Source organism: Lytechinus variegatus, chromosome 3, assembly GCF_018143015.1.
Source record: "Lytechinus variegatus isolate NC3 chromosome 3, Lvar_3.0, whole genome shotgun sequence".
In the NCBI taxonomy this organism is placed as follows: Eukaryota; Metazoa; Echinodermata; class Echinoidea; order Temnopleuroida; family Toxopneustidae; genus Lytechinus; species Lytechinus variegatus.
The window spans coordinates 38,642,061-38,668,723 of record NC_054742.1 but is presented as its reverse complement, the minus strand read 5'-3'; the positions used below and the strand labels follow the sequence as shown (position 1 = coordinate 38,668,723).

Below are 26,663 nucleotides of genomic sequence, written 5' to 3'. Positions count from 1 at the left end.
GTTGTACATGTATAACTTTACACATTTGTATTTCTTCTCCCATATGTGTACTGTATCGAAGCAATAGCTTTGATCCAGCTGAGGCATGGCGGCTTGTCATTGTTCAAAACTCACCTTCACCCGACAAAGGAATATATAATTGGTATAGTGTCGAAAATCTGTCTATCTGACGGTCAATCGGATCGGGCTCGCCCTGCTACTAACCGTCTCTGTGGTCTAGTGGTTAAGGCACCGGCGTTCAAAGCTGGGGGCCCGGGTTCGATTCCCGGCAGAGACATTTTTTCGGCATCACCAATTTTTCCAAAGGGTAGATAGCTCTGGGGAACCTTGATTTAAGCTACGCCTACCATTGTTCTCTTCATCCATTTCTTACAATATTTAAATAAAAAAGAGTTGCCAAAAGCTGTTGTACATGTATAACTTTACACATTTGTATTTCTTCTCCCATATGTGTACTGTATCGAAGCAATAGCTTTGATCCAGCTGAGGCATGGCGGCTTGTCATTGTTCAAAACTCACCTTCACCCGACAAAGGAATATATAATTGGTATAGTGTCGAAAATCTGTCTATCTGAAGGTCAATCGGATCGGGCTCGCCCTAGCTACTAACCGTCTCTGTGGTCTAGTGGTTAAGGCACCGGCGTTCAAAGCTGGGGGCCCGGGTTCGATTCCCGGCAGAGACATTTTTTCGGCATCACCAATTTTTCCAAAGGGTAGATAGCTCTGGGGAACCTTGATTTAAGCTACGCCTACCATTGTTCTCTTCATCCATTTCTTACAATATTTAAATAAAAAAGAGTTGCCAAAAGCTGTTGTACATGTATAACTACACATTTGTATTTCTTCTCCCATATGTGTACTGTATCGAAGCAATAGCTTTGATCCAGCTGAGGCATGGCGGCTTGTCATTGTTCAAAACTCACCTTCACCCGACAAAGGAATATATAATTGGTATAGTGTCGAAAATCTGTCTATCTGACGGTCAATCGGATCGGGCTCGCCCTAGCTACTAACCGTCTCTGTGGTCTAGTGGTTAAGGCACCGGCGTTCAAAGCTGGGGGCCCGGGTTCGATTCCCGGCAGAGACATTTTTTCGGCATCACCAATTTTTCCAAAGGGTAGATAGCTCTGGGGAACCTTGATTTAAGCTACGCCTACCATTGTTCTCTTCATCCATTTCTTACAATATTTAAATAAAAAAGAGTTGCCAAAAGCTGTTGTACATGTATAACTTTACACATTTGTATTTCTTCTCCCATATGTGTACTGTATCGAAGCAATAGCTTTGATCCAGCTGAGGCATGGCGGCTTGTCATTGTTCAAAACTCACCTTCACCCGACAAAGGAATATATAATTGGTATAGTGTCGAAAATCTGTCTATCTGACGGTCAATCGGATCGGGCTCGCCCTAGCTACTAACCGTCTCTGTGGTCTCGTGGTTAAGGCACCGGCGTTCAAAGCTGGGGGCCCGGGTTCGATTCCCGGCAGAGACATTTTTTCGGCATCACCAATTTTTCCAAAGGGTAGATAGCTCTGGGGAACCTTGATTTAAGCTACGCCTACCATTGTTCTCTTCATCCATTTCTTACAATATTTAAATAAAAAAGAGTTGCCAAAAGCTGTTGTACATGTATAACTTTACACATTTGTATTTCTTCTCCCATATGTGTACTGTATCGAAGCAATAGCTTTGATCCAGCTGAGGCATGGCGGCTTGTCATTGTTCAAAACTCACCTTCACCCGACAAAGGAATATATAATTGGTATAGTGTCGAAAATCTGTCTATCTGACGGTCAATCGGATCGGGCTCGCCCTGCTACTAACCGTCTCTGTGGTCTAGTGGTTAAGGCACCGGCGTTCAAAGCTGGGGGCCCGGGTTCGATTCCCGGCAGAGACATTTTTTCGGCATCACCAATTTTTCCAAAGGGTAGATAGCTCTGGGGAACCTTGATTTAAGCTACGCCTACCATTGTTCTCTTCATCCATTTCTTACAATATTTAAATAAAAAAGAGTTGCCAAAAGCTGTTGTACATGTATAACTACACATTTGTATTTCTTCTCCCATATGTGTACTGTATCGAAGCAATAGCTTTGATCCAGCTGAGGCATGGCGGCTTGTCATTGTTCAAAACTCACCTTCACCCGACAAAGGAATATATAATTGGTATAGTGTCGAAAATCTGTCTATCTGACGGTCAATCGGATCGGGCTCGCCCTAGCTACTAACCGTCTCTGTGGTCTAGTGGTTAAGGCACCGGCGTTCAAAGCTGGGGGCCCGGGTTCGATTCCCGGCAGAGACATTTTTTCGGCATCACCAATTTTTCCAAAGGGTAGATAGCTCTGGGGAACCTTGATTTAAGCTACGCCTACCATTGTTCTCTTCATCCATTTCTTACAATATTTAAATAAAAAAGAGTTGCCAAAAGCTGTTGTACATGTATAACTTTACACATTTGTATTTCTTCTCCCATATGTGTACTGTATCGAAGCAATAGCTTTGATCCAGCTGAGGCATGGCGGCTTGTCATTGTTCAAAACTCACCTTCACCCGACAAAGGAATATATAATTGGTATAGTGTCGAAAATCTGTCTATCTGACGGTCAATCGGATCGGGCTCGCCCTAGCTACTAACCGTCTCTGTGGTCTAGTGGTTAAGGCACCGGCGTTCAAAGCTGGGGGCCCGGGTTCGATTCCCGGCAGAGACATTTTTTCGGCATCACCAATTTTTCCAAAGGGTAGATAGCTCTGGGGAACCTTGATTTAAGCTACGCCTACCATTGTTCTCTTCATCCATTTCTTACAATATTTAAATAAAAAAGAGTTGCCAAAAGCTGTTGTACATGTATAACTTTACACATTTATATATATATATATATATATAAAACCCCACCTATTGTAAAAAAAAATTCATATATATATATTTATATATAGCGGAAGAAATTTTCCAAAAGCCTCGTAACACTGGCGGTCATTCATAGTGGTGAGGGTCAATATAGAGGAAAAAATGACTACGAAGTGGTCGTTGCTCCTTGCTTCTCCATTTAATCAAGCTTTCAATCAATGCATAATCTTCCTCATGACTATAGATATATAAACAAAGTACAAATACAATACAATAATATAATATAATATATGACAATTGTAGTAATATAATTACATAAAATTAATATCTCTTTCTATAAATATATATCTTTATCTGGCAATTGTCAAAATAAGTCTTTTTATATCATATAATATGTTCTCTTGTTTATATAGTGTAAAATAATTAATAATTATAAGTAACCGTGAAGCATGTTTATATTATTTTAGAGGCCATCATATTGTATTATTATATTATTGTATTGTATTTGTACTTTGTTTATATATCTATAGTCCTGAGGAAGATCATGCATTGATCGAAAGCTTGATTAAATGGAGAAGCAAGGAGCAACGACCACTTCGTAGTCATTTTTTCCTCTCTCTCTCTCTCTCTCTCTCTCTCTCTATATATATATATATATATATATTCCCGACAACGCTTGGTACATTCTAGACAGATGTTCTGTGACGAAGGAGCGATATTTGCTGAACCCCAGAGAGCACTCTGACAAGTATTGCCAAATACTTTAAACCGACTCTGGTGTCTTTTAATTGTAATTGACTCACCAAGATATCGTAAGGCAGAGTATCGTTGATATCTTAATTTGACATGAAATTATGAACTGAAACGGAATGAAACTTCATAAATGCTGCTAAGAATCCTTTTCTACCATGGACCGAGCTTATTACTTTGATGCAACAAAGGCGTTGGACTTTATGAACAGAGATTACTAGGAAAGTAAATCGTGAAGTGAAAAATATCATTTATTTTTATCAGCTTTTGAAAAGGTGTCCTAAAAGTGAGCATTTTAACGATAATCTACAAACTTTCCAGCTCATATGCAGTAAAAGATAATGGCTGTTGTATTCTTTAATACAGATAGTTAGTTCAAGTAGCTAAACCCAGATCGACGATGATAACAGGACAATAACGATTACAATCCGGTCTCAAAAAATGTGTATACTCGTACAAGTTTTAGCATGGAAATGGTCAATCATAAAAAATCGTACAGGACAATGGGGATTTCGAGATTGATAATATTTTAACTTGTATTTCCTCTCTCACCTGCATTCGGATAGCGATCAGGAGTCCAAAAAGTGTCCTTCCATTCCACACAGATATGACCAGATGCTGTGGTGCGAGCTGGACCGCGGTAAGTAGTGCCTCGGACCCTTGGATCGTAGCATCCCACATCTTCAGCTGTTTGGTTCAGAATCAGCGACATGAATAAAATGGAATGAATCAGCATTTTTAATTGCTTTGACAAAATATTTCAAGCATTACAAATTTCATAGAGCATGTAGGTGTCAATCTCTGGACATCTGCCGCACTAGTTCATATTTTCATATAATTTCGTTAGATTCAAACTATGTAATCACCTATTCCTAAATATGCATCATAACCAATCAGCACACCGATTAAATAAGATAATTCGTTTCTTGAACCAATTAAGGAATAATACAAGCTTGTGTTTCAACTTTTTCCATTTATTGATCTGTATAACAATTTTCCCTCATGTTTTTGTCGTCCATAAAAAGAGTCATGATGCATTTGCTCAAGATTACTTTCTATACACCGCATTGTGACATAATAAGGGACGAATTTTAATTATACATTACATTCCGATCGTCAAATGATGACATATTTTGATGACATTCCGGCATTCTCGAATATGGTTAATCAGGCTTAGCGTTCTATCTAATTTCGTCTTTTTTGCATTCCAGCACGAATCGAAGTATACTTTTAACGATAGACTTCTGGTATCCCACAATCACATTACGTTCAGACGAAGCACTTACAACTGCATTCTAGAACTAAATAGTGTGACTTACAACTGCACTCTGGCGCCAAATAGCGTGTTCAATCAGGAAGAGGCATACTTACTGCGTTCTAGTGTACCAAACATTTTGACCGATCAGGACGAAGCACACTTACAACTGCATTCTAGCACTAAATAGTGTGACCAATCAGGACTAAGCATACTTTTATTGTAGTACCGACATTGTGACCAATACGGAGAAATCTACAACTGCATGCTGGCGACACACAATGTGATCAATCAGGACAAAGCCCTTACAAATAACGAGTTCAATCAGGAAGAGGCATACTTACTGCTTTATAGTTTACCAAACATTGTGACCAATCAGGACGAAGCATACTTACAACTGCATTCCAGCACTAAATAGTGTGACCAATCAGGACTAAGCATACTTTTATTGTAGTACCGACATTGTGACCAATACGGAGAAATCTACAACTGCATGCTGGCGACACACAATGTGATCAATCAGGACAAAGCCCTTACAAATAACGTGTTCAATCAGGAAGAGGCATACTTACTGCTTTATAGTTTGTGACCAATCAGGACGAAGCATACTTACAACTGCAGTCTGGCGCCAAATAGCATGTTTAACTAGGAAGAGGCATACTTACTGTACTGCATTCTAGTACCAAACGTTGTGACCAATCAGGACGAAGTATACTCACGATTGCATTCTGGCACTGAACAATAAGACCAGTCTGTTTGGTTGTGAATCGGATCCCAAAAGTAACACCATGGACCCATCGCTCCATTTGGATTTCGGCAATAATTCTCCTCCAGCCCTAAGAAGTGGTAAAAAAAACTCTGTACAGAATCCTCCGTCTCATTTCTCAACTACCAGCTTCATATTCTGATTTTAGTATTTCTACATTATTCTTCTTGGCCAAGATGCCGGTCGAAAGTTTCTCGATATGATTTGTCTTGGCAGATTTCGATTAAATTATTCGTAGAGTATATAGGGCCTTAATCAGGCAAGTGTCACATGTGAAATATTTTTATTTTGTTAATGTCATGTTTAGGGATATTTTAAGTAGTTGCCATTTAAATAATATCGAGTATAGGTGCCCATTACATTGCTTTCTGTCAGTTTGTATTCTTCACACAAAGTTGTGAACAATTTGATAATGGTAAAAAAAAATATTTGGTAGACCGACGCTGCTTAACATTTCCACTAGAAAAACTTCTATTCTTCCTTTGATATCTGTTTATTTCAATTTCAGTATAGGCCTTTATCATGTGAATCTTGTGGATCTACCATCGTCAAAGATTACCAAAAAATTGTGCTTCTGTTCTCACCATATGTTTGGTTTCTCTCATAATAGTCTTGTTCTGGGTCATAGCCTAATTCCACATCTTTACTGTCCTTGGCGCTCAAGAGACAACGAGATCGGTCACTCCCGCCACTCGCCACGTGGTAATTGAACGATTTGCAGAAGAAATCAGCTCGATGAAGACACTCATGGGCACACTCAGAGAGGCTGATATCGCTGATACTTGGTGCTACTGGAAGGATGGATTTGTGCGGCTGCATCGTGAATTCACTCAATGGCACTAAGACAAAGTAATAAAAAAATATATTGGAAGAGGGTATATCGTTATTACAAACCTTATTTGTCCATCTGCAACCATCAAAATAACTAAGTTTTGTAACAGGTAAGGCTCTGTACAGATAAAGTACATACATAGTTAAAATTTTCTCTGGGTTGAATTTTTTTTTCTTAGTTAAACAATATACTAGTATCCTAGGCTCGAATTGATTTTAACTTGAGATTCTTGACCAGCTCCTACTAAATTCAAGGGTAAATCGTTCCACTCTAATATCACTCTTAGTGATATCCAGATTATACAATTAAAATTTAAAGAACAAAATCAACTACGCTTTCACTGTGTGCAGACATGACGGAATTGAAAATATCTTCATTTTAATGTAATACATAAATTATCACCATTGGTAATACATTGTCAAATATTGCATACTTTATAATGATATTTTGGATGTGTAACAATTATAAAAATCGATACATTCGATATTTCTGCTCGAAGTAACTGATGGGATAAACCCAACGGGGAAGTTTATATCATTGGTTCTGGCCAATTAATATGCTTACCTGGGTAAAATTCGTCAATGGAGTTGACCCAGTCAGAACAGGTTCGTCCTAGAGAAATGTAATTTGCATGTCCGCGATACGACATCCCTTTCCCGACATAGCATCCAACTTCAGCTGGGTAAGAGTAATAAAATTTATTTTTGTCTACTTGCTATCAATTCATTATTTTTTATCATTGATCATTTCATGTAGCATTGTTTCATGATGCTTTTAATTATTTCAGTGTATTTATATGGGTTATAATAGCAGAGATTACTACTTATATGGTTTACTATATTTTCGATCAATTCTTTCAATAAGAGCTACAAGCTAAATCGTCAATACATCGACATAAATTACAGCAATTAATAAACAGTACTTACTGGTGCAATGTGGGACAATGCATGGTTCCTGTACAAGGCCTTGGCTATCGTCTCTTACGTAACACCATGGCTCGTCATCCTGGCTTGGATTGCGACAGTAATTATGATCCAAACCTGTCATTATTAGATGAAATATAAATACTTGTTGATATAATGACTGTGACTCCATTTATGGTATCAGCTAGCTCTATGGTATCAGAATGTAATAGAGCGAATAGCATTGGTACTTGCCGCGGCGGAACTAAATGTAAATAACATCGTCGTCATTTTGTATCATCATTACTGCTACTGCTACTACTACTACTATTACTACTACTACTACTTCTACTACTACTACTACTACTACTAATACTACTACTAGTACTACTACTACTGCTGCTACTGCTACTACTACTACCACTACTTCTACTGCTACTACCACTTCTACCATCATCATAATTCATCATTGTAAATATTATCATTATCGGAAAAAAACGCCAGTATGGTCACCAATATCACCATCACATTAGAGCCTTCTAATTGTTGTTGCAGTAGTACCAGCAGTAATAGTAGTTACAATAGAAGTAGTAGTGGTAGCAGCAGCAGAGATATCTCCGATACTTTTTTTACCATTATCATGAGTACATTGTTTGTGAATTCTGATGACAATGATTATTATTTTATAACTAATATCCACCATTACTACTACTACTACTACTACTACTACTACTACTACTACTACTACTACTTCTACTACTTCTTCTTCTCCTTCTCCTTCTTCTAATACCACTAATACTATCATCATTGTCAATATTCATCATTTCATTTTATTATCATCATTACCATTATCATTATCAGAAAAAAAGTAATGTCACCATTATTACCATCATAGCCCCCCTCTATTTTCCATTATCCTGTTAATGTAATTCATCCATGTCATACTTTTACTATTGTACTGATATTTTTCGTCACCAAATAGGCGAGTATAGGCCTACTCTAGACTGACACTAAAAGCAGACATACCAGCATTAGGATACGTGGTAGGGTTATATGGCTGATTTGTCGCTTCTTCCCACTTTACACACGTCTGTCCATTCTCTCCTTCATTCGCTGATCCTCTATAGTTGGCGCCGTTTCCCTCGTAGCAACCGGTAGCTGTGTGGGGGTAAGCGAAATCGACTCGTGCATGATTATTGTATCAATAATACTGATGTATCATGTATAATCTTCGATACACTGTATCGCAACAGTGAGAATAATGACGTTGTTAATTAGGCTCAGAGTCTCGTTTTAAGATTTCTTCCTCCCAGATTCAATAAATAATGAAATATGACAAAATATGTATCAACAAACAACACATATAATGGTAATGAATTTCTCCGAAGATGGAATGAAATCTAAAGCAGTTTTACAGAAGTACTACAAACAATACGTTCAGCAATAAAACGCCTAACAGCAAAAACACTAAAACAATCAACAATTTTAGTTTTCATGCACTTGTTCGATAAATGTTTAACTGAAGTATATTTATTACTAAACAAAAGAAAAAAAATCTTAATTTTTTCATTTATCATTATACCACCTCGTTTACACCACTTTCCCCACCTGTATACGATAATTCCTTTCTGCATTTACCATGATTTAAAAACAACTGCTTTCACAACCATCCTGTTAAAGCATACACATATCTGTAATGAACAAAGTACTTACTATCGCACTTTGGGATTCCACAATAGGAGTATGCGTATCCTTCGGCTTTCTTGTTATAGTAACACCATGGACCGTTTCCGGATCCAGCTGGGTTTCGACAGTAATTACCCTCCAGACCTATTTATTTATTTATTGAATTTCAGAACACTTTGATCTAAATGATACATATGATCATTGTAGTTATTATTACTTCTTGTAAAGACGTTTGATTGAAATAACGAAAAAAATAATTTGTCAATGATTATTCAGATGGGTTTACATTTAGGGTAATGACATAGGATAACGATGTACATACTTTTGTATTTTCTCAGAGGTTACCAGGCACCACGATCATCCTATTCTCTTTTAGAACATGAAATAATTAATGATGTGAAACGGAAGAAGCTCACATGAAGTTCTTGCTATTTTCTAATCTGTAATGAAATTTTATAAAATGAGACATCCGCGAGCGTTGAAGCGAAACAAAAACTACGTTACCATGTTTTCTTTTCAGAGATGCGTCGTCTAATATCTTAATAAAATTGATAATTGATAAGGCAAGAGTGAATAGATACCCCTCAAATTAATATGAAACATAGAACGAAGGGGACAATATAACGTCGAGCAAATGAAGACAATACCTTCTTCTGGAAAGGAACGAGGGTTGAAGTAAGCCGAATCGTCAAGGGAAGCCCAAGGAAGACAGGTACTACCGTTTTCTGTCTTGTCATACTTTCCTCGGTACACGTACCCATCACCTTCGTAACAGTCAACAGGAGCTGGGGTGGAAGATACATTATGTATGAAATCCATTCTGAGTAATGGTTTTATAAATAAGGAACACTGATCCCTATTGAAAGGTAAATATTACAGTTTTAAGCATTTAGTAATGATTTTGTTTCTTGAAAAAATGTTGTGGTATTAGTGTTGTCGATATTTAGCAAAGATTTAGTAATCAGTTTGGTAAATAGATAAGAAACACAAACACAATGTTATAGCCTGGGTAAGGACGAAAAAATCGACAAAATCAGTTCAAGATGATGTGAGATTGCCAATTCTTAAATTGGCAACTTACCATTGCATTGAGGTACATCACAATCCTGGAAGCCAAACTCAATATAACACCAAGGCTTGGCAGCATTGTTGGGATTCCGACAGTAGTTCTCCGTTAAATCTAAAAATCGAAATTGCAGTTTGTAAAAGAAAATCATGAAAGAATGGGCTATATACAGCAATTTAGGATTAAGGAGAGAAAACTTTGTCAAAGGAAAAACTAAGGGAAAGCTTACCATGCTTATTGTAGCGGCAGACCTAGAAAATCATCACTATAACTATTCGAATACATTCCAAATACATTCAATACATGTATTCACTGACAACACGAGAATGTTTTCCCTGATCAGTCTTTCTTATTGTATGATTTTGAATGAATGAATGAATCTTTATTTCGTTTTAGATCCGATATCAAACAACAACAACAGTAAATCAATGTGATACAAGCAAATAACAAAGAACAAAAAGTAAATAATTACAGGATAATATTCATAATACATGCACTACTTTTTATATAATATAATTTAACATTTACATGTTTACATTTTTTTACATTTTTTTATAAGGTGCAGTCAAGTTTGCTTGGTAAGTTGGTATTGAGTTAAGGGCCAAATCTTATCAAGCTTCTCAAGAAGAAGGTAGGCCCTATTGATCTTTTTCTTTGAGGGAAATTGGGGCTTTGATGTATTTTCTAAACTCTGAATATACTGTACCTTTATCGGGGTAGTCTATTGGATTGTACTCTCGGTTCGCATCTTTCCAATTATAACATAGGTTTCCATCTACAGTCACTATTGCATTTCCTTTATATTGCTGAAATGGTTCATAGCATCCAACATCAGCTGTATATATAAAATGATACATTATAATGCAAAAGAATAATTGATTTAGACATTGAATGATTTGATTTTTGATTGATTTGGTTTTTTTTGATTGATTTATTCGCCATGTGTGATTTAACTAATGCAAATATAAGATATTAAGTATAAAAATACCTCGACGAGATGTCTTATAATATCCAAAAGGCTCTTTACCTACGTCACTGAAGATGAACATTCTCCCGAATGCTCGATCTTCACCAGAACCATTAAAGGGATGCTCCAGCTGGGCTGAAGATATTTATACCTCAAAAAATAGAGTAAAATTCACAGAGCAAAATGCTGGAAATTTGATCAAAATCAGATAACAAATAACGAAGTTGTTGAATTTTAAAAATTTGCATTTTTTCGGTGAAATAATTCTAGGCATGTCTTCATGAATATTCATTATGGGCTGATGATGTCATATCCCCACTTGTTCTTTTGTATTTTATTATACTATGAAATTAGGTTTATTCGAAAATTTTATACCAAGAACTTAAACAATTGGAATGATATCTGATTAAGTACAATAGTTATTTCTTGGTGCAACTTATTTCATAATAATGGAGACAAATCATTTACACAATTATGATTTCATGTAAAAACATAAGAAAAAGTGGGGATGTGACATCATCAGCCCACCAAATAAATATTCATGAAGACATGCCTAGATCTGTTTCACCGGAATAAGGCAAATATCTATAATTCAATAACTTCGTTGTTACCGATTTTGAGGAGATTTTTAGCATTTTGCTTTGTGAATTTTACTCTATTTATTCAGATATAAATATTTTCAACCCGGAGCATCCCTTTAAGACATGAACGCAATTATTCTTCACCACAACCATAAGATGTAAACATGGTAAAAACGTGTAAAACTCTCTCGAATGCTCCTTCTTCACGAGAAGATTCGAACGTAAATTTCATTATCTGAATATGATTGCCCACCGACAAACACACTCTCACACTGACACACCATTGCGCACACCAACTTGCACACCCACACACACCCTCACCCATAGATTCACGCACTCGGAGGCTGTATGCGATTTAATTAGGAAACTGTCTAGGGTGTGGAATATATAACATTTCGACTAGTATTATCACGCATGTATCAAATTTCCATTTAACATCTTAACATTGGGTACAATTACAGGATTGTCAAATTCTCTTTATGCTGCTGCAGACAAATTGATATTGAATGTATAGAGGGTAAAATGTACTTACGTGGATTTGTGGGAGGAGGCGGGGTCGACTCATCTGTCAAGGAATGCAAAGAAGAGTTAAAAAAATTATACGACAAACTTGTATTAGGCTGTGTTAATCAATCATCACGATAATTCAATCAACAGTACAGAATCTATCAACGTAGGCCCGAAACAAAAACGATTATTTTCATTTAAAATGTTTTGTAAATATTTTTTTTAATGAATAATGTTTCTGTTTCTGGTAACTCCCGTAGGAATTCTGCGGGACAGCGTTTTGTTGGGTAAACGCCAAGCTGGTACATAACCAATTTTCTAAGAAATACGTGTTATCAAGTCGCAGAGTTTGATGAAATAGCATTGCAATTATTCTTTAGTAACTTACTATTTTATGACAAAATATTCAATTACCTGCTTTTTTCTTGCAAATAGAAGCATATTTCCGATTACATGAAATGTCATTCCACACTCCTGATGGGGTGGTATATGGCCCTCGTACATGAACACAATCTTCGTTGCTACCGGCGTTATTTGGTTCGCCAATGTCCCAGTTGTGGTAATCAAACTGTAGAAGTAAAAAATCATATATATTTATTACCTTTAAATGTTTTCATTTTTGTTTCTTAATCTTACCTATACAATATCGCTAATAGTTGAATTTCTTATGATAGAGACGGAAATTCATCTAAACTACTCTCTCCAATTAAATTTGTAGGAGGTCAACCTGGAAAACGGAATGCCTTAAAATGAAGCATTGTATAGTGCTTAGTCTCACCACTGCTTAATTAGAATGCTAAGAAGAATTGCACAGAAATTATATTAATATGTATAATATTTTTTTCTGAAAAATAAATCGAGGCTTGGTTAATAGGGAATTATAATATCGATCTGGAATGGTTTAATACCTATTTCAAACATCTATTTCCTCAGGATAATCACATCGTTCTACGGCATAAGCATAAAATATTGTGATCCGTTTATCCATTCAAGATAACATAGAAAAGTTTTTATCTCAGTTTTACATGTTGTATATGATGTGGTGTTGTTGCTTATTTCAGGCATTTCATAAAATTCATCATCATCTGCATAAGCTGGAAGAGAGGTGGAATGGTAAAGAAAAACTTCTGAGAGAAGTGTAAACCTGGGTAGCGTTTTAGCAATGTTTTGTCCAATAACTTTCCTTGATTTCCATTGGCTGTAAAGCGCTGTTACTATGGCAACTGTCGGATAAAACGGGACTTGTCAGATAAAACGTCCGACGAGTCCTTTCATGAAACGCTCCAATTATCTCCCAAATTGTAAAAGATTTACAAAGTAGTTTATGGAATTATGAAAGACATACCTGAGTTCCGTCAGTCCATTGAAAATCGTTTATTCCAGTACCTTTTCTTTCAAGTCCAACATAGTAGTCATTTGCTTGAAGATGTACTACAAATAAAACAAAGTCAGAACAAAGCTGATATATTATGATGGTAGAGAAGTAGTTTATTGTGATATCATATAGTTTTATATCAAAATATACATGTAGCTTCATAAGAGAGCGCACAGTATAGGATATAGTTTAATAGTCAATGATATTGACACACATGTACATGTATATTATAGCGGAAATGTCTATTACTCAATATCAATATACTTCTTAAAATAGAAATCAAAATGTGTGTATCAGTCGCTCCAGGCCGCTCAAAAACTTCTTAGCATAAAAAAGACAGTTGTCCTGCTTCTAACAATAACTTTACAATAATATTGTATCAGGGACTGGAAACGTTAATTAGGTTATTAGACCTTTGACTTTCCTGCACATATTAACAATTTGAGAGACTGTTTGCAAGCTTAACTATAATAAACGACAAAATGTAGTTTGTCTTTTATGAGAAATTACGCCTAATCAGAATAACTAACTCCAAACAATGCAATAGTTGTTTAAAATACAGGCCTATTTAGCTTTAGCTTTTTTATCATTCATAATAAGTGATAAAGGGCAAACCAGAATTTCTTTTTCGTAAGCATTTTGGTCGGAAAAAAGAAATAAAATCACATAAATTATTCGATCTTATTACTTACATTCTATGAATGACATTTCTTCTGTCGTATGGATGCTTGCCAGTTTGCCTCCCTTATCATTACAGTTTTGTTGTGCCTCAGTATAAGTTACACCCGTTTCATCCATAAAGTAGCAATGGTCATTGTAGATATACCACTCAGTTGGACAGTAGCCCGTTGCTGGAATGAAATGTTATGGTCAAAGTGGTCAGTGTAGCATATTATCTTCATCAGACTAATAACATATATAAGAAATATTTCATGATGATAGAATGATCAAAATCGTCTGTAATAAAGAGAATTATATTCTGTGATTGTTGATTTTACACAAAAATATGTAATATCTTGTCTATACAAGTATGTACTCACGTCGATCAGGATCAACTGGGGTAATAGGTGCTCCTGAAAAGAAATAAGGTTAATGGTATCATTAAACAGTGGTTGAATTCAAGATCGTTATCAAAATTAACTGATGATTATAAAGTTTTCATAAAACAACTCTTCCTTAAACATCGCTTCTTATTCTACGCTATATATACATGTATCTCTATATTTTGCTCCTTTTAAATCCCTCCTCTCTTGTCTATGTTTATCATGTTTATTTACAATTTAATTTACAATGTCCACAACACTCCATGGATTGTCTCAAATACCATGGTTATCGTGTCTGCTGCGTCTTTATTTTTCTCCATTATAGATGTTGCCTCGCCTTTCTCCTTCATAATTTGCTAACCTTTTTTTATATTTTATTTTTAGTCATTGTTATGATAGAACGACACTATGAATCTCTTGGTATCCAAGAATCATGATGAAACCGTTTAATCATGTAATAGAGTAACTGAAATTTGTTCAGTTCTAAAATTCGCGAAACATATATTGATGTAGTTGAGCACGGGAATATCCAAATTTGGCTGTATAACCGATAGTTTACTTCGTTCTTGGGAAAAGGTTTTACTTTCAAAATGTTTATTGTTTGATGCATGAACTGAACATTACCTTCTCGAATCTTACAGGTGTAGTCAAAGAGATTAAAACAATCACCATAGTCCCATTGCCCAACTGAAGAACCTGTGAAGAAAAGTAATCATATCCGCATTTAAAAATAAAATACATGTATTACAGAAGCTCATTTCGCAAAGAGGCATAATCCGCCATCTTGCAAGCTCAATATGAACCGTACTCCGTATATCAATTATTATGTATTCTTACGTTGATACCTGACATTATTCGTATACCATGTATACGGGTATATGTTTTACATGTATTTGGAGACAATTTTTTTGCTGTGGCTTTCTTTAGTTGAGACTGATAAGATTAATCGCAAGGCGCGCATTGCGAGTTTGTGAAAATTACGCTTGTTTGTGTTTATTTCAATTGAAGTAGCCCTAAATATTGACAACTGCCGTTCTCAGACGATTATAAAAATCGTTGAATAATTGTATTATAAAATGTAAAATTATTAAATATAATAAACTGTCACAGGGTGTGTTTTACAATCGAAAGGAAATGAAAATCGTAATAAGGGCCAAGGTAAAAAAAATCCTACCTGAGACAAAACATTACAAAGGTAAGACCAAATATATATTTTTTTGGTTTTTACATGGTGATATCATTTTATACGTTTATAGGTCTCCACATGTTGTCATTATCTTCGTTAAAAAGGGTTTATTAGTGGCACTCTATAATTTCAGTCAGATATGGAGAAACAAGCTTTGATACCGGTATAAATAGATCCACATTGTTGTTCGCCTTCTCTGTTAGCTGGTTTGTTACCAGCAGGCCAGTTCTGATAAGCTGAATCGTCGTAAGCTGTACCGTCTGTCCATTTCATTTCTCCGTCTTTCAACGTGTCTGAAACAAAAAAAAGCAACTAGAATTTAAGTTAAGACAATATCATGCACACAGTATTTCTTGAAGCAGAGCCTTGGGATTCATTTAGTTAAAATTAGACGATGCTGTGTGATTCGTTAAAAAAAGATTGACAATGCAGGTATCGAATAATTCGTTCACATCAAAATTGCTTTCAAACTAAACAAAATAAAAAAAATAAAAAAATGGCGCTATTTTGCTTTGTTCAGTTTTGTTCTTCTGTTCATTTTGATGTTCGCCCTTGATACAAGTTGGAAATTTCCAAGAATACTTTCAACTTCGATGAAAAGAAAAAAAAATATTTATATCAGATACGAGAAATCAAACTTCTGATAAAAAATGTGATAGTTTTGCAAAGAAACCATTAACTGTTCATCAGTTCATAGGGAGCGAGAGAACAACTATTTTCCAAGTATTTGAAAGTGTTTTTTTATACAACGAGCAACCCTCCCAAGTATACCTATATTATAGCTGACAATGTTGCTATAGACAAACCTTACTCACCAGAGATGCCAAGCCAGATACTTGGGATTCCATTTTGCCACAGGACAGGAAGCTGTTCATTGATGAATTCTTGCTCTTTTTCACTGTATATATTGATGCATTCATGGGTAAATATCAGAGATATTTCTGTTTTATTATGTGGCAATTTATTTATTTGTTTAATATCTACTCATATCTTAATTTATTCATTCATAATTCAAACATTTATTCGATTGTTTATTTATTCATTTGTTTATTCATTATTTACTTTTTTATTTCTACATCCAATTACTCATATGTACATTTATTATTCTTTGGGACATATTTTGTTTCTATCATAGTTTATCTTACGATTGTGATATACTTAGAGGATGGGATATTAGTTACGTTTTAGATTGCATGGAGTTTATGTTTATCGTAGATTTTGCAAATTAAGGAGCAACTGTCGCAAAATCAATTTTGTCAAAATATCCCAGTATCTTTTCAGTCATCGTATATTGTATGAAGAAATATTAGAAGATTTGTTGGAAATTGCAATAAATGTCGTTAAGGGCTTACTTTTTGATAGTGAGCAATGTGCTTCCCTGTGCTTCACACTTATCTTTAGCATCATCCCATGTAGTAGGTGAAGAGGATACCAATTGATAACAGTAACCATCGTGTATCCTCCAACCTGGATAACACATACCTGGTAGCATGCAAAATACATTAAAAAATAATGCTTTGGTTCATCAAGGTCGATATTTGACAGGAATTTAGGCCTATTCTATCACTCTAAAAAATGAAGTGCTAATTCAGCTCTTAAAGAGCGTGTATAGTGACTGCACTTCGGAGTGCTGATTTGGACAGTTTCACATTTGACATATCAGACGCCTTTTACCTGCTCTTGGTAGCGAGATCAGATCTTTCTGAAAATGATCTACGATTACAACCGTCTACTCCAGTTTCATTGCTTAGATATTGTTTAGTTAGTCAGAAAACTGTGTTAAAACAATACGGATAAATGGGTCAATAATAAAAATGGAGGTCATAGAGAAGGAGAATGAGGAGAAAACTGTGGCAATTGGCGGTTCTAACCAAACAAATCTTATGAGGGACCAGGCCAGCTATATCAGTATAATGGTGTGATAGTATTGGTTCAACCTTCCAAGCTTTACACACGATGACAACATTCCGGCGCCAGTAAAATCAGACAAAGAGATGTCAGAAGAGACTGTATATAAATGCACAACTTGTTTGTTTTTCTTTTGTTAGTAATACAAATCAGAACTCGGATAACTACTATTTCACGATTTTATCTTTTGAATAATTGCAAAAAGAACTTTTCGACTATATGGCTGACTTATTGATGTGTTGGTCAAGAACTACTACTGCATTCTACTCTATGTTACCAATGAATGACATGGGCATTCTTTATCCCCGAGACATGATAATAAGTATTTGTGTTATATAATACATAGTTGGATTACCATTAGTTACTTTGAATATGGAGGATCTATAGTTTGAAGCATATGGCTTGACCGCGTCTGACCTTGGAATCACGCAATCAAAAACTTTTGTGACATCATCCCACTTTATTTTCGGAAAACATACCCCGGGAACAGACTAAAGGTCGAGACTGTTACCCGAACATATTAAAAAAAAGAAGAAGAATAACTGGAAATGAATGTATCGAATATACATGTAGAAAATATTACGCAATTGCCGTTTTACCAGTTGGTTTCTCGCAAATGAATTTCCTTCTCCAAAAACAGTCTGATGTCGACCAGTTACCAGATGACGTGCTCTGATAGATCACCTGAGTGCATTCCTCGTCTGAGCTAGACAGCCGGTGAGTATTGGAAATTGCACAGAAGAGGGAGAATGGGAAAGGACGTAGGGGGAGGGAATGAGGGAAATGAGGATGATCAGGGAGGGAGATGGATAGATAGATAGATAGATAGATAGATAGGTGAGAAGGAGTAAGGAACATAGGTTTTTGCGTGGACATCCCTATATTAAATGTACATCTTTCTAATTGGGTAAAACTTATGGTTTAGGCCTACCCTCCCCCCGAAAAAACCTTAATAATGATTATGATATTGATATAAACGGCTAAATTATATAATAAATACTTGATAACTACGAAAATAATGTGGAGGAGTAAAATAATAAATAATGTCCAACCTATAGACAAGCAATATCTGTATAATGTCATCTATAATTATTCTAAAAATGTCAAACTTATGAAGCAAGAACACATGTTTTAAGCACAGAGATCAACAAAAAATGCCTCCAATTAGTAATTCGTGAATTTCAAATTTCGAATCGATATTCTTGTTTTTTTAATTGTTCTCTTTTCTTCTTTTAAATAGAAGCTTCATCTAGGTCACTTACTCCATGCTTGGTTCATTAGTTCCCCAGTGTTCATAACCCGTACCATGTCCAGATGTCCACTTGAAATCATCCGGTCCACCCTTTCAGAAAGAACAAATAGTCAAAACAATGTGTTAAGATAGTCAAAATAATTAAGTATTTTAATACAACGTGACCACAATGTAGACACTGCTCGATGCGCGTACCACTCAATAATGACAGATATTGCCCAAGCTTCTCCCCTCGCTTCTTCCTCTATCTTTGCTGCAGTGATACCTACCACACTTTTGTATCCAATCCAAAAGGAGCCCCTTGCTTCCTGAACCAACTCTGATAGAAACATCTGTTCTTCTTCATCGACTACATCCATGAGGTTACTATCATAACGTGTACAGTATTCCTGGGTAAATAGCAATGCAAAACAAGCGAGGCAATAATTAACTTTATAGGCCCAAAACCACTATTTCGGCACAATTGGTCAAAAATCATGTCTCCAGCGTTCTTGCTCATCTTTCGGAGACACAAAGCTTTTTCTGAATGCTTTTGTGTTTTAATGTGATGCCAAGGGACATGTAAACAAAAGATAATTTAATTTCAAAGGCAAAATTTAAGCAATAAAGCGTTGGGGGAGGGTTGAATTTGGGCTACAGGCTAAAAAGTGCATGTCGCCAGTAATAATTTTTCATGTTTTTTCAACTTTATTTGAATATATAAGCACAGAGAAGAAACTTAATCATAGCTTTATAAAGGCAGCTAAATGTCCCATGAAATATACCAAAATCTTTTGAACTAACCGTTGTTTAAAAAAAATACACCAATTGAAAATGTGTCTCCGGATCTAGTGAAACCTACGTTACCATTTTTATACTCCATATTCGGCTATGATATTACAGTGAGAACTACACCACTACATTGTTTTTCTAACCCCAAGGGGTATATATATATGTTTAGCAATGCTTTATCATTCCGATTCAAACGTAGTGCGACTTGTAACATGAATAAGAGAGATTAGAAAAAAGTAGTTTTAAGAGGTGTAACATACGTTACCATTTTTATAAAATGTATGAAGGTACAGAGCTCTGAATCATTGCTCATGAGTTGAGACTAAATGAGTAGAATCTCCCTTCCCATATGGGGGTCTTAGGATTCATTGTCATGTTGCCAACTTAACCAATTTAATCCACAGATGTAACATACGTGATGTAACATACGTTACCACACAATCGGAAATATCTGTATTAATCATTAATTCAATAAAAATAAACATAGTTGAGGTATGCGCTGTCTGCGAGTGGTCATTAGAAAGCTTAGCAACAGCTTCCCAGGAGTATCGACTGTACAAAATACAATTATACCTGCAAACAAGACGGGTTGAAAATTTAGGGTGAGTATTTCAAGTTGAAAATATACATTGTTTTTGTTATATAATCATGTTTTGTATGTAACTGTTGTGGATTTATTTGGTATATAGCTCCCAATGTAAAACATAATCATTACGTTGATCTGCAGGTATATTATTTCCAAATAAATCACTCAATTATCAGGTAACGTAAGTTTCAAATTTTGGTAACGTAAGTTTCAAAATATAGCCACATTAAAAATAGATAATTCACAGAAAAGTATGTCACTTTGAACCAATTTTATTGTTGCAGCTAAGATGTAGAAGAGTTTCTGTGTCAAACCATGTTAAATTGTGTTTTTATTCATTAATTGTTAGGGGTTCAGTGGAACGTAAATAAACATAACTGTCTGTTCAATAATTTGATTTGTAAGTTTTGTTGTTGAACCTGGCTTAAATATTATCATACTTCGAGTATAAAGGAAAAATGTAAATTATAAAAAGAAAAAATATTGAATAAGCGATAAATAAGATTATCAAGTTTTTCTTTAAACATTAATGGATCAGGCATCTGTAATGATGTGGTAACGTAAGTTTCATGCTTTGGTAACGTAAGTTTCAACAATCTTGTGTCATTTAAAAGGCTGTTTCAGAGATTATGCATGGATAAGAACAGATTTTATTGTTCTAGTATAATTGTTAGTGGGCTTCTCTAGGGGAAGAGTTGTATTAAATAGTATATATCTCCTACGATCAAATACTAATTAGGGAATTCCTTACATGACCATTTGTAAACAAAAAATATCACTGGAATTAGTGTTGGGAATATCAATTGTTATCTCATAGTGAAGAAGAAACTATTTTGAATGAAGAAAATACAACAAATGGTATGAAAATACACGTTTCAACGATTATCCTTGCTCATCATGGACCAAACTATTAAATGAACTCATAATATATAGTGACATAAGTTTCAGTAAGACATATGGTTCATAAAACTAATAATTTTTTTGGCATGCTTCTCTTAATTATTATACAGTTGCAATGGGTAGAAGCAGAGCTGAGATACAGGCCGCTTATATATAGGGCACGTAAGCGCCAACAGATTGTATTCTATATCAATCTGTCATTAATTTAACAAAGAAAGAAGCGAGTTAAGGAATCCACAAACGCAAGAGTAAAAAGGCTCAGGGAACGAGTTCGCCGAATAGCTGGTGTTATAGATTCAATTAAGTTATCATTCCATATCATTGTTATTAATACATTGTATAACTTGTAATGTAGCAATTAGATTTTCACTTAATTTATATTTATAACAAAGTCAAAACATTAATCCAGGAGACAAATTCATGTGGCATGATTAACAACTGATATTTTTTTCTCACATAAAATTATTTGCCATCAATTTTGGTAATATGGGTTAAGATACATGTTTAAAATGTTTTAGGCCTACTTGCATGTAAATATATTATATTTATTATTTTTATCTTTTTTATTTTTTATTTATGCATGTAGATTTTGTGAAACTTGGAAATGTGATGTTATTTCTTAGGCTATTGACATCCAACTGAGGTGTTATTGATTAGAAAGTGACAAAAATTTGTTTATTATTTACCTTTTCCTATAGTTCTTCAGCAAGTTCATGATAGATATTATATTGAGCATAGGGCGTTTATTGTTCATGTTTGAGAGCACATATAACCGAGTATCTCATTTATTGCCATTTCTTGTTGTTCCATGCAAGGGTTTGGAATTTTTACTTCTTTGTACAATATTACAATCGCTGTTCTCTAGAGTGTTCCTGTACTAAGTTTATTGTTGTTTTATTCAATCGTTTAAACAGCCTATTAAAGCGGAACATTAAAGATAACAATTTACAAGATGATTGATACGTATGTACTGTCATGCTGATAAAATCAACGTGAAATCTACGTTACCGATTTCTCAACTGAAATCAAGTGCAAAACATGGCATACTTATCCCTTGAATAACGAAATAGCATTTTCCAAACTCTCGTGATTTATTTGAGGCACTATACATTATGCCAATAATATTGGCATAATGTATAGTGCCTCAAATTGTTTTTTCACAGGTTATAGATTATTGTTCTTGTGTAGAGTATATACACTGACAAGTCAGAAAGTTTTACAGTTTTATAGATATTCGAAGTGTAGCGTTTGATAATTTTTATCTCAATTTCATTGGAACATGGGGTGTTGTATACGTTCACTTACAATTTATGACAAATTAATGTATGAATATATACCCAAACAAAATCACATATAATAATATTACCCATGTAACTTACGTTACTTATAATATGTAACTTACGTTACATGGAAACCATTGAATATAATTCTAAGTACACAGTATCACTTGCGTCCTTGATGTTACTCAATAATTGTCTGGCACGTTGGTACTCCTAAATGATGAAAATAGTTTATGTCGTAGATTCAGATGTCAAATAGAAAGAAAACTCATAAACCTAAAATTAAGTAGGTTTAACAAAATATGACACGCTTATGTTTCGTATCTCACGTAGGTCATTGGTCATAGTATAATCTGGCAGAAAATTTTTTACAAATATTACAGCCGACGGTTACTGCACTTCTGGTTCATTACGTTCTCAGTTCTTGACTGTAGTGACCGATTTAAAAGCATTTGGGATTTAATGTAGTGGTAACGTATGTTACAGAGGGAAATTTACATCCCGTGAAAGAAATTATCCCACTATGATAACGAAGTAACATTATGTGCTCATATTTTTCGACTATGAACTTGAATATATGTCACTTTGAATGTTAATAAAATTAATCAAATTTCGTTCACTTTATTTTTTCATTTTTGTGATTCTCCAATTGTGCCGAAATAGTGGTTTTGGGCCTATATCTTATAAGGGTATGTTGTATATTGGACATGAAAAATACTACAAATAAGCTAATATTTGAGAAAAAAACTTCAAATTACAATGTTGAAAAAGTGATAGTAATTATTAGCAAAATTTACAATACCAGTAAAAGAACATATTTATGGGGCTCTGGAAGTCTCCAATATTACTCGACACAAAAATCAATGGACATGGTACCGCCGCGCAACATATGACGATGTCATACGAGGACAACATATCTCTTGTCTTTCCATAAACCAATTAGATTGTGTTTCTCTATATCCTCATTTGTATCTTGCTTTGTCTCAAAAATTAATCAGAGAAAAATGCAGCAGATATGCCTGACTTTGTAAATGACGGTTTTCCATGGTAAGCTCCATTTATACAGCAATAGACAAAATAAGAAGTGGGCAAAGTCCATTGATGTCATCCATCTTTTTTTTTACATTGATGAAAAATATTCCAATCATTTAATTTGAAGAATCCCTATTGAGCCTCCTACTTGTGGTTTTAATCAAATCAGAGAACAACCGATCGTCTCCGTTAACCAGTAAAAGAAACACACTTATATCAACGATACAATTCAGCATGAACATACACAGGATCAATACCAAAGATAAAATGAAAATATCAAGATTATGTTACGATTGTGTTTAATTTTTGGAAAAAAATACTTGATAACTACTAATAGATTTTACAGTGTAAAATGCCTTATAATATACTATTTGTTTGCTGACCTGAGCGTCGTCAAAAGTCATCCATTTTGTTGAAGTATAATAACAATTTTGGAATTGCTCTGTCCATCCATTTGACTCGTCACAGTGAACTGGTTGAGCTATAGTAAAAAAAGAAGGGGATTCATTCTGAATTTGGGTTAGCACTGACTAATATAAGTAAGAATATTTATTGGTTGTTATTTTCATTTTGGCAGTATATACATTATATCAAACTATTATCAAAGCTAAACAAAGGATTCTGGCTATTCTTTGAAAGAAGTATGACATTGTGCCCATAACGACCCAAGAGTGTTAGTAAGAAGGAACCTATGGAAATTATACTATGATTGCCATTTTAAGATAAACAATGGTGTTTTTATCTAAACATATCCTGTCGATTTTATTAGAAAAAAATTAACGTACTGTATCTCCGATTAATACAGGCATGCATATTCTAATATTTGTCAAGAAGAATAATTATGAAAATTCATTATCCCTTGAGTATGGCAAACCAACGTGACTAAAAACCAATTAAAAAATTATTTGAAATTATCCTGCTTTTGATAAAAAAATATTGTATTTATGGCAGGATAGATGACGGTGTATAACCAGAGTATGGAGTTGTGGTTCGGGAGAGTGTGTTTGTGTGTAAACGCGCGCGTGTAGTGTGTGTGGATGATATATATATATATGTGGGTGCGTGTGTGTGTGTGTATGTAAGGAGAGAGATGTAGAGAGAAAAGGGTGAAAAAGAGACGGATGAAAGGAGAAATGAATGTTACCTTAAACAGTTTTTTTAAGATGATATAAATCTGAAAATAAAACCTGGGTTTAGTGTTTTAAACAATGTCTTGCATTGAACTTACTGAGTGTTCTGTGGCATACATATCCTTTCCTGGAACCACAATCCTCATCGATCCAGTACCAGTTCTGATTATAGCCCATTGCTACACAAGCCTTGGTACCCTTACTGTGACTAGGACGATTACTAGCCCAGTTCCTATTTTAAAAAATATGGCATTTTATTAGCAAAGACATATGTTTATGGTACATTGGCTAATGAGCTGGTCCATTTTTTGTTCTGATCTATATCTGTCTAAAAGTTGTGCCTACCTTTAGTTTCTGAACTGGCCCAAGAGCTGCCCAACATTTGCTGTGAAGCTGTTTTGAAATTGATTAGAAGCCTTTACAAACATATAAGTTATGTGTTACCATAATTATTTATACCAGGGGATTTAAAAATAAATAAGATGAGGTATTAAAAAGCAGATGCTGTGATTGTTTCTCACACTTTCCATATTTCAAAAGTAAGTTGGGAAATCATATACATACGGGATGAAAGTCATATACATGTGTCTACTCTAAATATGTCTATAACAACCATATTTCTCATGCGCGCATCCACCCCAAGGATAGCCCAAGGCGCCTATACCAATCTATTGAGACATTAGTGATTCGAGTAAAGACTATCTCGGTTAACGATATGATTCATGCTTCATGGATGATGTGAGCTGCAATTTTCAAACTCAAAATCAAAATCAATATGCAAGCTGTAGCCAATTTGGTTTGTAGATAGCGGTAGAAAAATAATTTTACTCTTGGAATTAGATTAAATTTCCCTTGATCCGTTTAACATACTCACGATAAATTTGGATCATATATTGATCCATCACTCCAAACATAAGCCAGGTTACCATTGGGATCACTTAATCCAATCCAGAAATCCTCACTAAACCCACCGAATTGAGCTTTCAGCCATTCCTGTCAAACGGCAGAGGGATAGAGGAAGGTTGAAATGAAATATAAAAAGGAGGGGGTGGGAGTGAAGAAAGGGGGAATTTGATAGGAAGGGGAGGGGTAGGGCAAGGAAATGAGAAGGGTGTGGAAGGGTGGACAGGGAGGTAGAGGATTTGAGATAGAGAGGTGTGATCATTGAACATTTTTTTTACAGATATTACAAAAAATGACAAATTCAACAATATACAGTAAATCAAGACAGACATTTTCAATCAAATGAGAAGAAAATCTCAAACATTATCATTATCATTGTCATTATTATTCTATTAATTGTCATCATTACAATCTTATTAACATTGTGTTTATTGCTATTGTTATTAGCGTCTTATTATTATTATCATTATTACAATTATTTTAATTATCATATATCTTTACCATTATAATACATGTCAATATCATTATTATCGAACACTAAAGTTTGTTAATGATATTAGGTAGATGATTACATTTTCTCCAGCTTTGTCTAGTGAGGTAAGATCTCCTTCTATGGCGTGACAGTTAGCCCTTGCCTGATCCCATGTTGTGAGGTCTGATTTGATCTGGTAACAGTCGTACGTCCCCTGTCGCTGCATCCAACCATTCGGACACGACAGGCAGCAACCTGACTCAGATTTTTAAAAAATCGAGTAGACCAGATATGTTTCAGTTATAGATTCGACGAGATATGATCAATTAAAACTTGATTAGATATCATTATATAAAATCAAATCGAATTAATTAGAATAGATTAAATTTGATCAAAATATAATCTTTTATGTTTTATTAAATTAAAGTGATATGAAAAAGATAAGGTAGATTATTTAGAACAGTGCGACGCCAGGGTATTTGTTTGGTGTAAAATGACCAAAAGATGTTTTGATTTGTAATTTGAATTTAGAAAGGTCTATTGTATGGCTATATGACCAACCAACACTCAGAAATCAATATGAGAATACCCCGGTCATTTGGATCACAATTCTTCTGCATGTACCCTTAAAATAGTTTGGCTGAAAATGCCCAACTTTTAACCATCCC

At 34.8% G+C, this 26,663-nt stretch overlaps 2 protein-coding genes across 2 annotated transcripts in view; both read right to left on the bottom strand.

The window, feature by feature from the left end:
* LOC121412027 (macrophage mannose receptor 1-like) overlaps positions 1–17,233 on the bottom strand; it is a 55,316-nt gene extending 38,083 nt beyond the window's left edge. The window contains exons 1-19 of the mRNA XM_041604940.1: positions 17,114–17,233; positions 16,577–16,659; positions 15,923–16,054; positions 15,200–15,271; positions 14,573–14,605; positions 14,225–14,383; positions 13,503–13,588; positions 12,572–12,725; positions 12,183–12,215; positions 10,809–10,937; positions 10,118–10,216; positions 9,684–9,821; positions 9,064–9,180; positions 8,377–8,508; positions 7,375–7,488; positions 7,013–7,126; positions 6,201–6,455; positions 5,570–5,686; positions 4,148–4,282 (exon numbers count right to left, since the gene is read on the bottom strand). Of these exons, the coding sequence (XP_041460874.1) occupies positions 4,148–4,282; positions 5,570–5,686; positions 6,201–6,455; positions 7,013–7,126; positions 7,375–7,488; positions 8,377–8,508; positions 9,064–9,180; positions 9,684–9,821; positions 10,118–10,216; positions 10,809–10,937; positions 12,183–12,215; positions 12,572–12,725; positions 13,503–13,588; positions 14,225–14,383; positions 14,573–14,605; positions 15,200–15,271; positions 15,923–16,034 (1,999 nt within the window). The 5' untranslated portion in view covers positions 16,035–16,054; positions 16,577–16,659; positions 17,114–17,233. The remainder of the gene's footprint in view (positions 1–4,147; positions 4,283–5,569; positions 5,687–6,200; positions 6,456–7,012; positions 7,127–7,374; positions 7,489–8,376; positions 8,509–9,063; positions 9,181–9,683; positions 9,822–10,117; positions 10,217–10,808; positions 10,938–12,182; positions 12,216–12,571; positions 12,726–13,502; positions 13,589–14,224; positions 14,384–14,572; positions 14,606–15,199; positions 15,272–15,922; positions 16,055–16,576; positions 16,660–17,113) is intronic.
* Positions 17,234–18,248: 1,015 nt separating this feature from the next.
* Positions 18,249–25,600, bottom strand: LOC121412026 (macrophage mannose receptor 1-like). The gene is made up of 6 exons (XM_041604938.1): positions 25,495–25,600; positions 24,719–24,852; positions 23,874–23,971; positions 19,191–19,310; positions 18,932–19,011; positions 18,249–18,375 (listed from the first exon to the last, which is right to left on the bottom strand). The coding sequence occupies exons 2-6, from the start codon at positions 24,795–24,797 to the stop codon at positions 18,249–18,251; spliced, it is 504 nt and encodes a 167-aa protein (XP_041460872.1). The 5' UTR covers positions 24,798–24,852; positions 25,495–25,600.
* Positions 25,601–26,663: the final 1,063 nt, after the last annotated feature.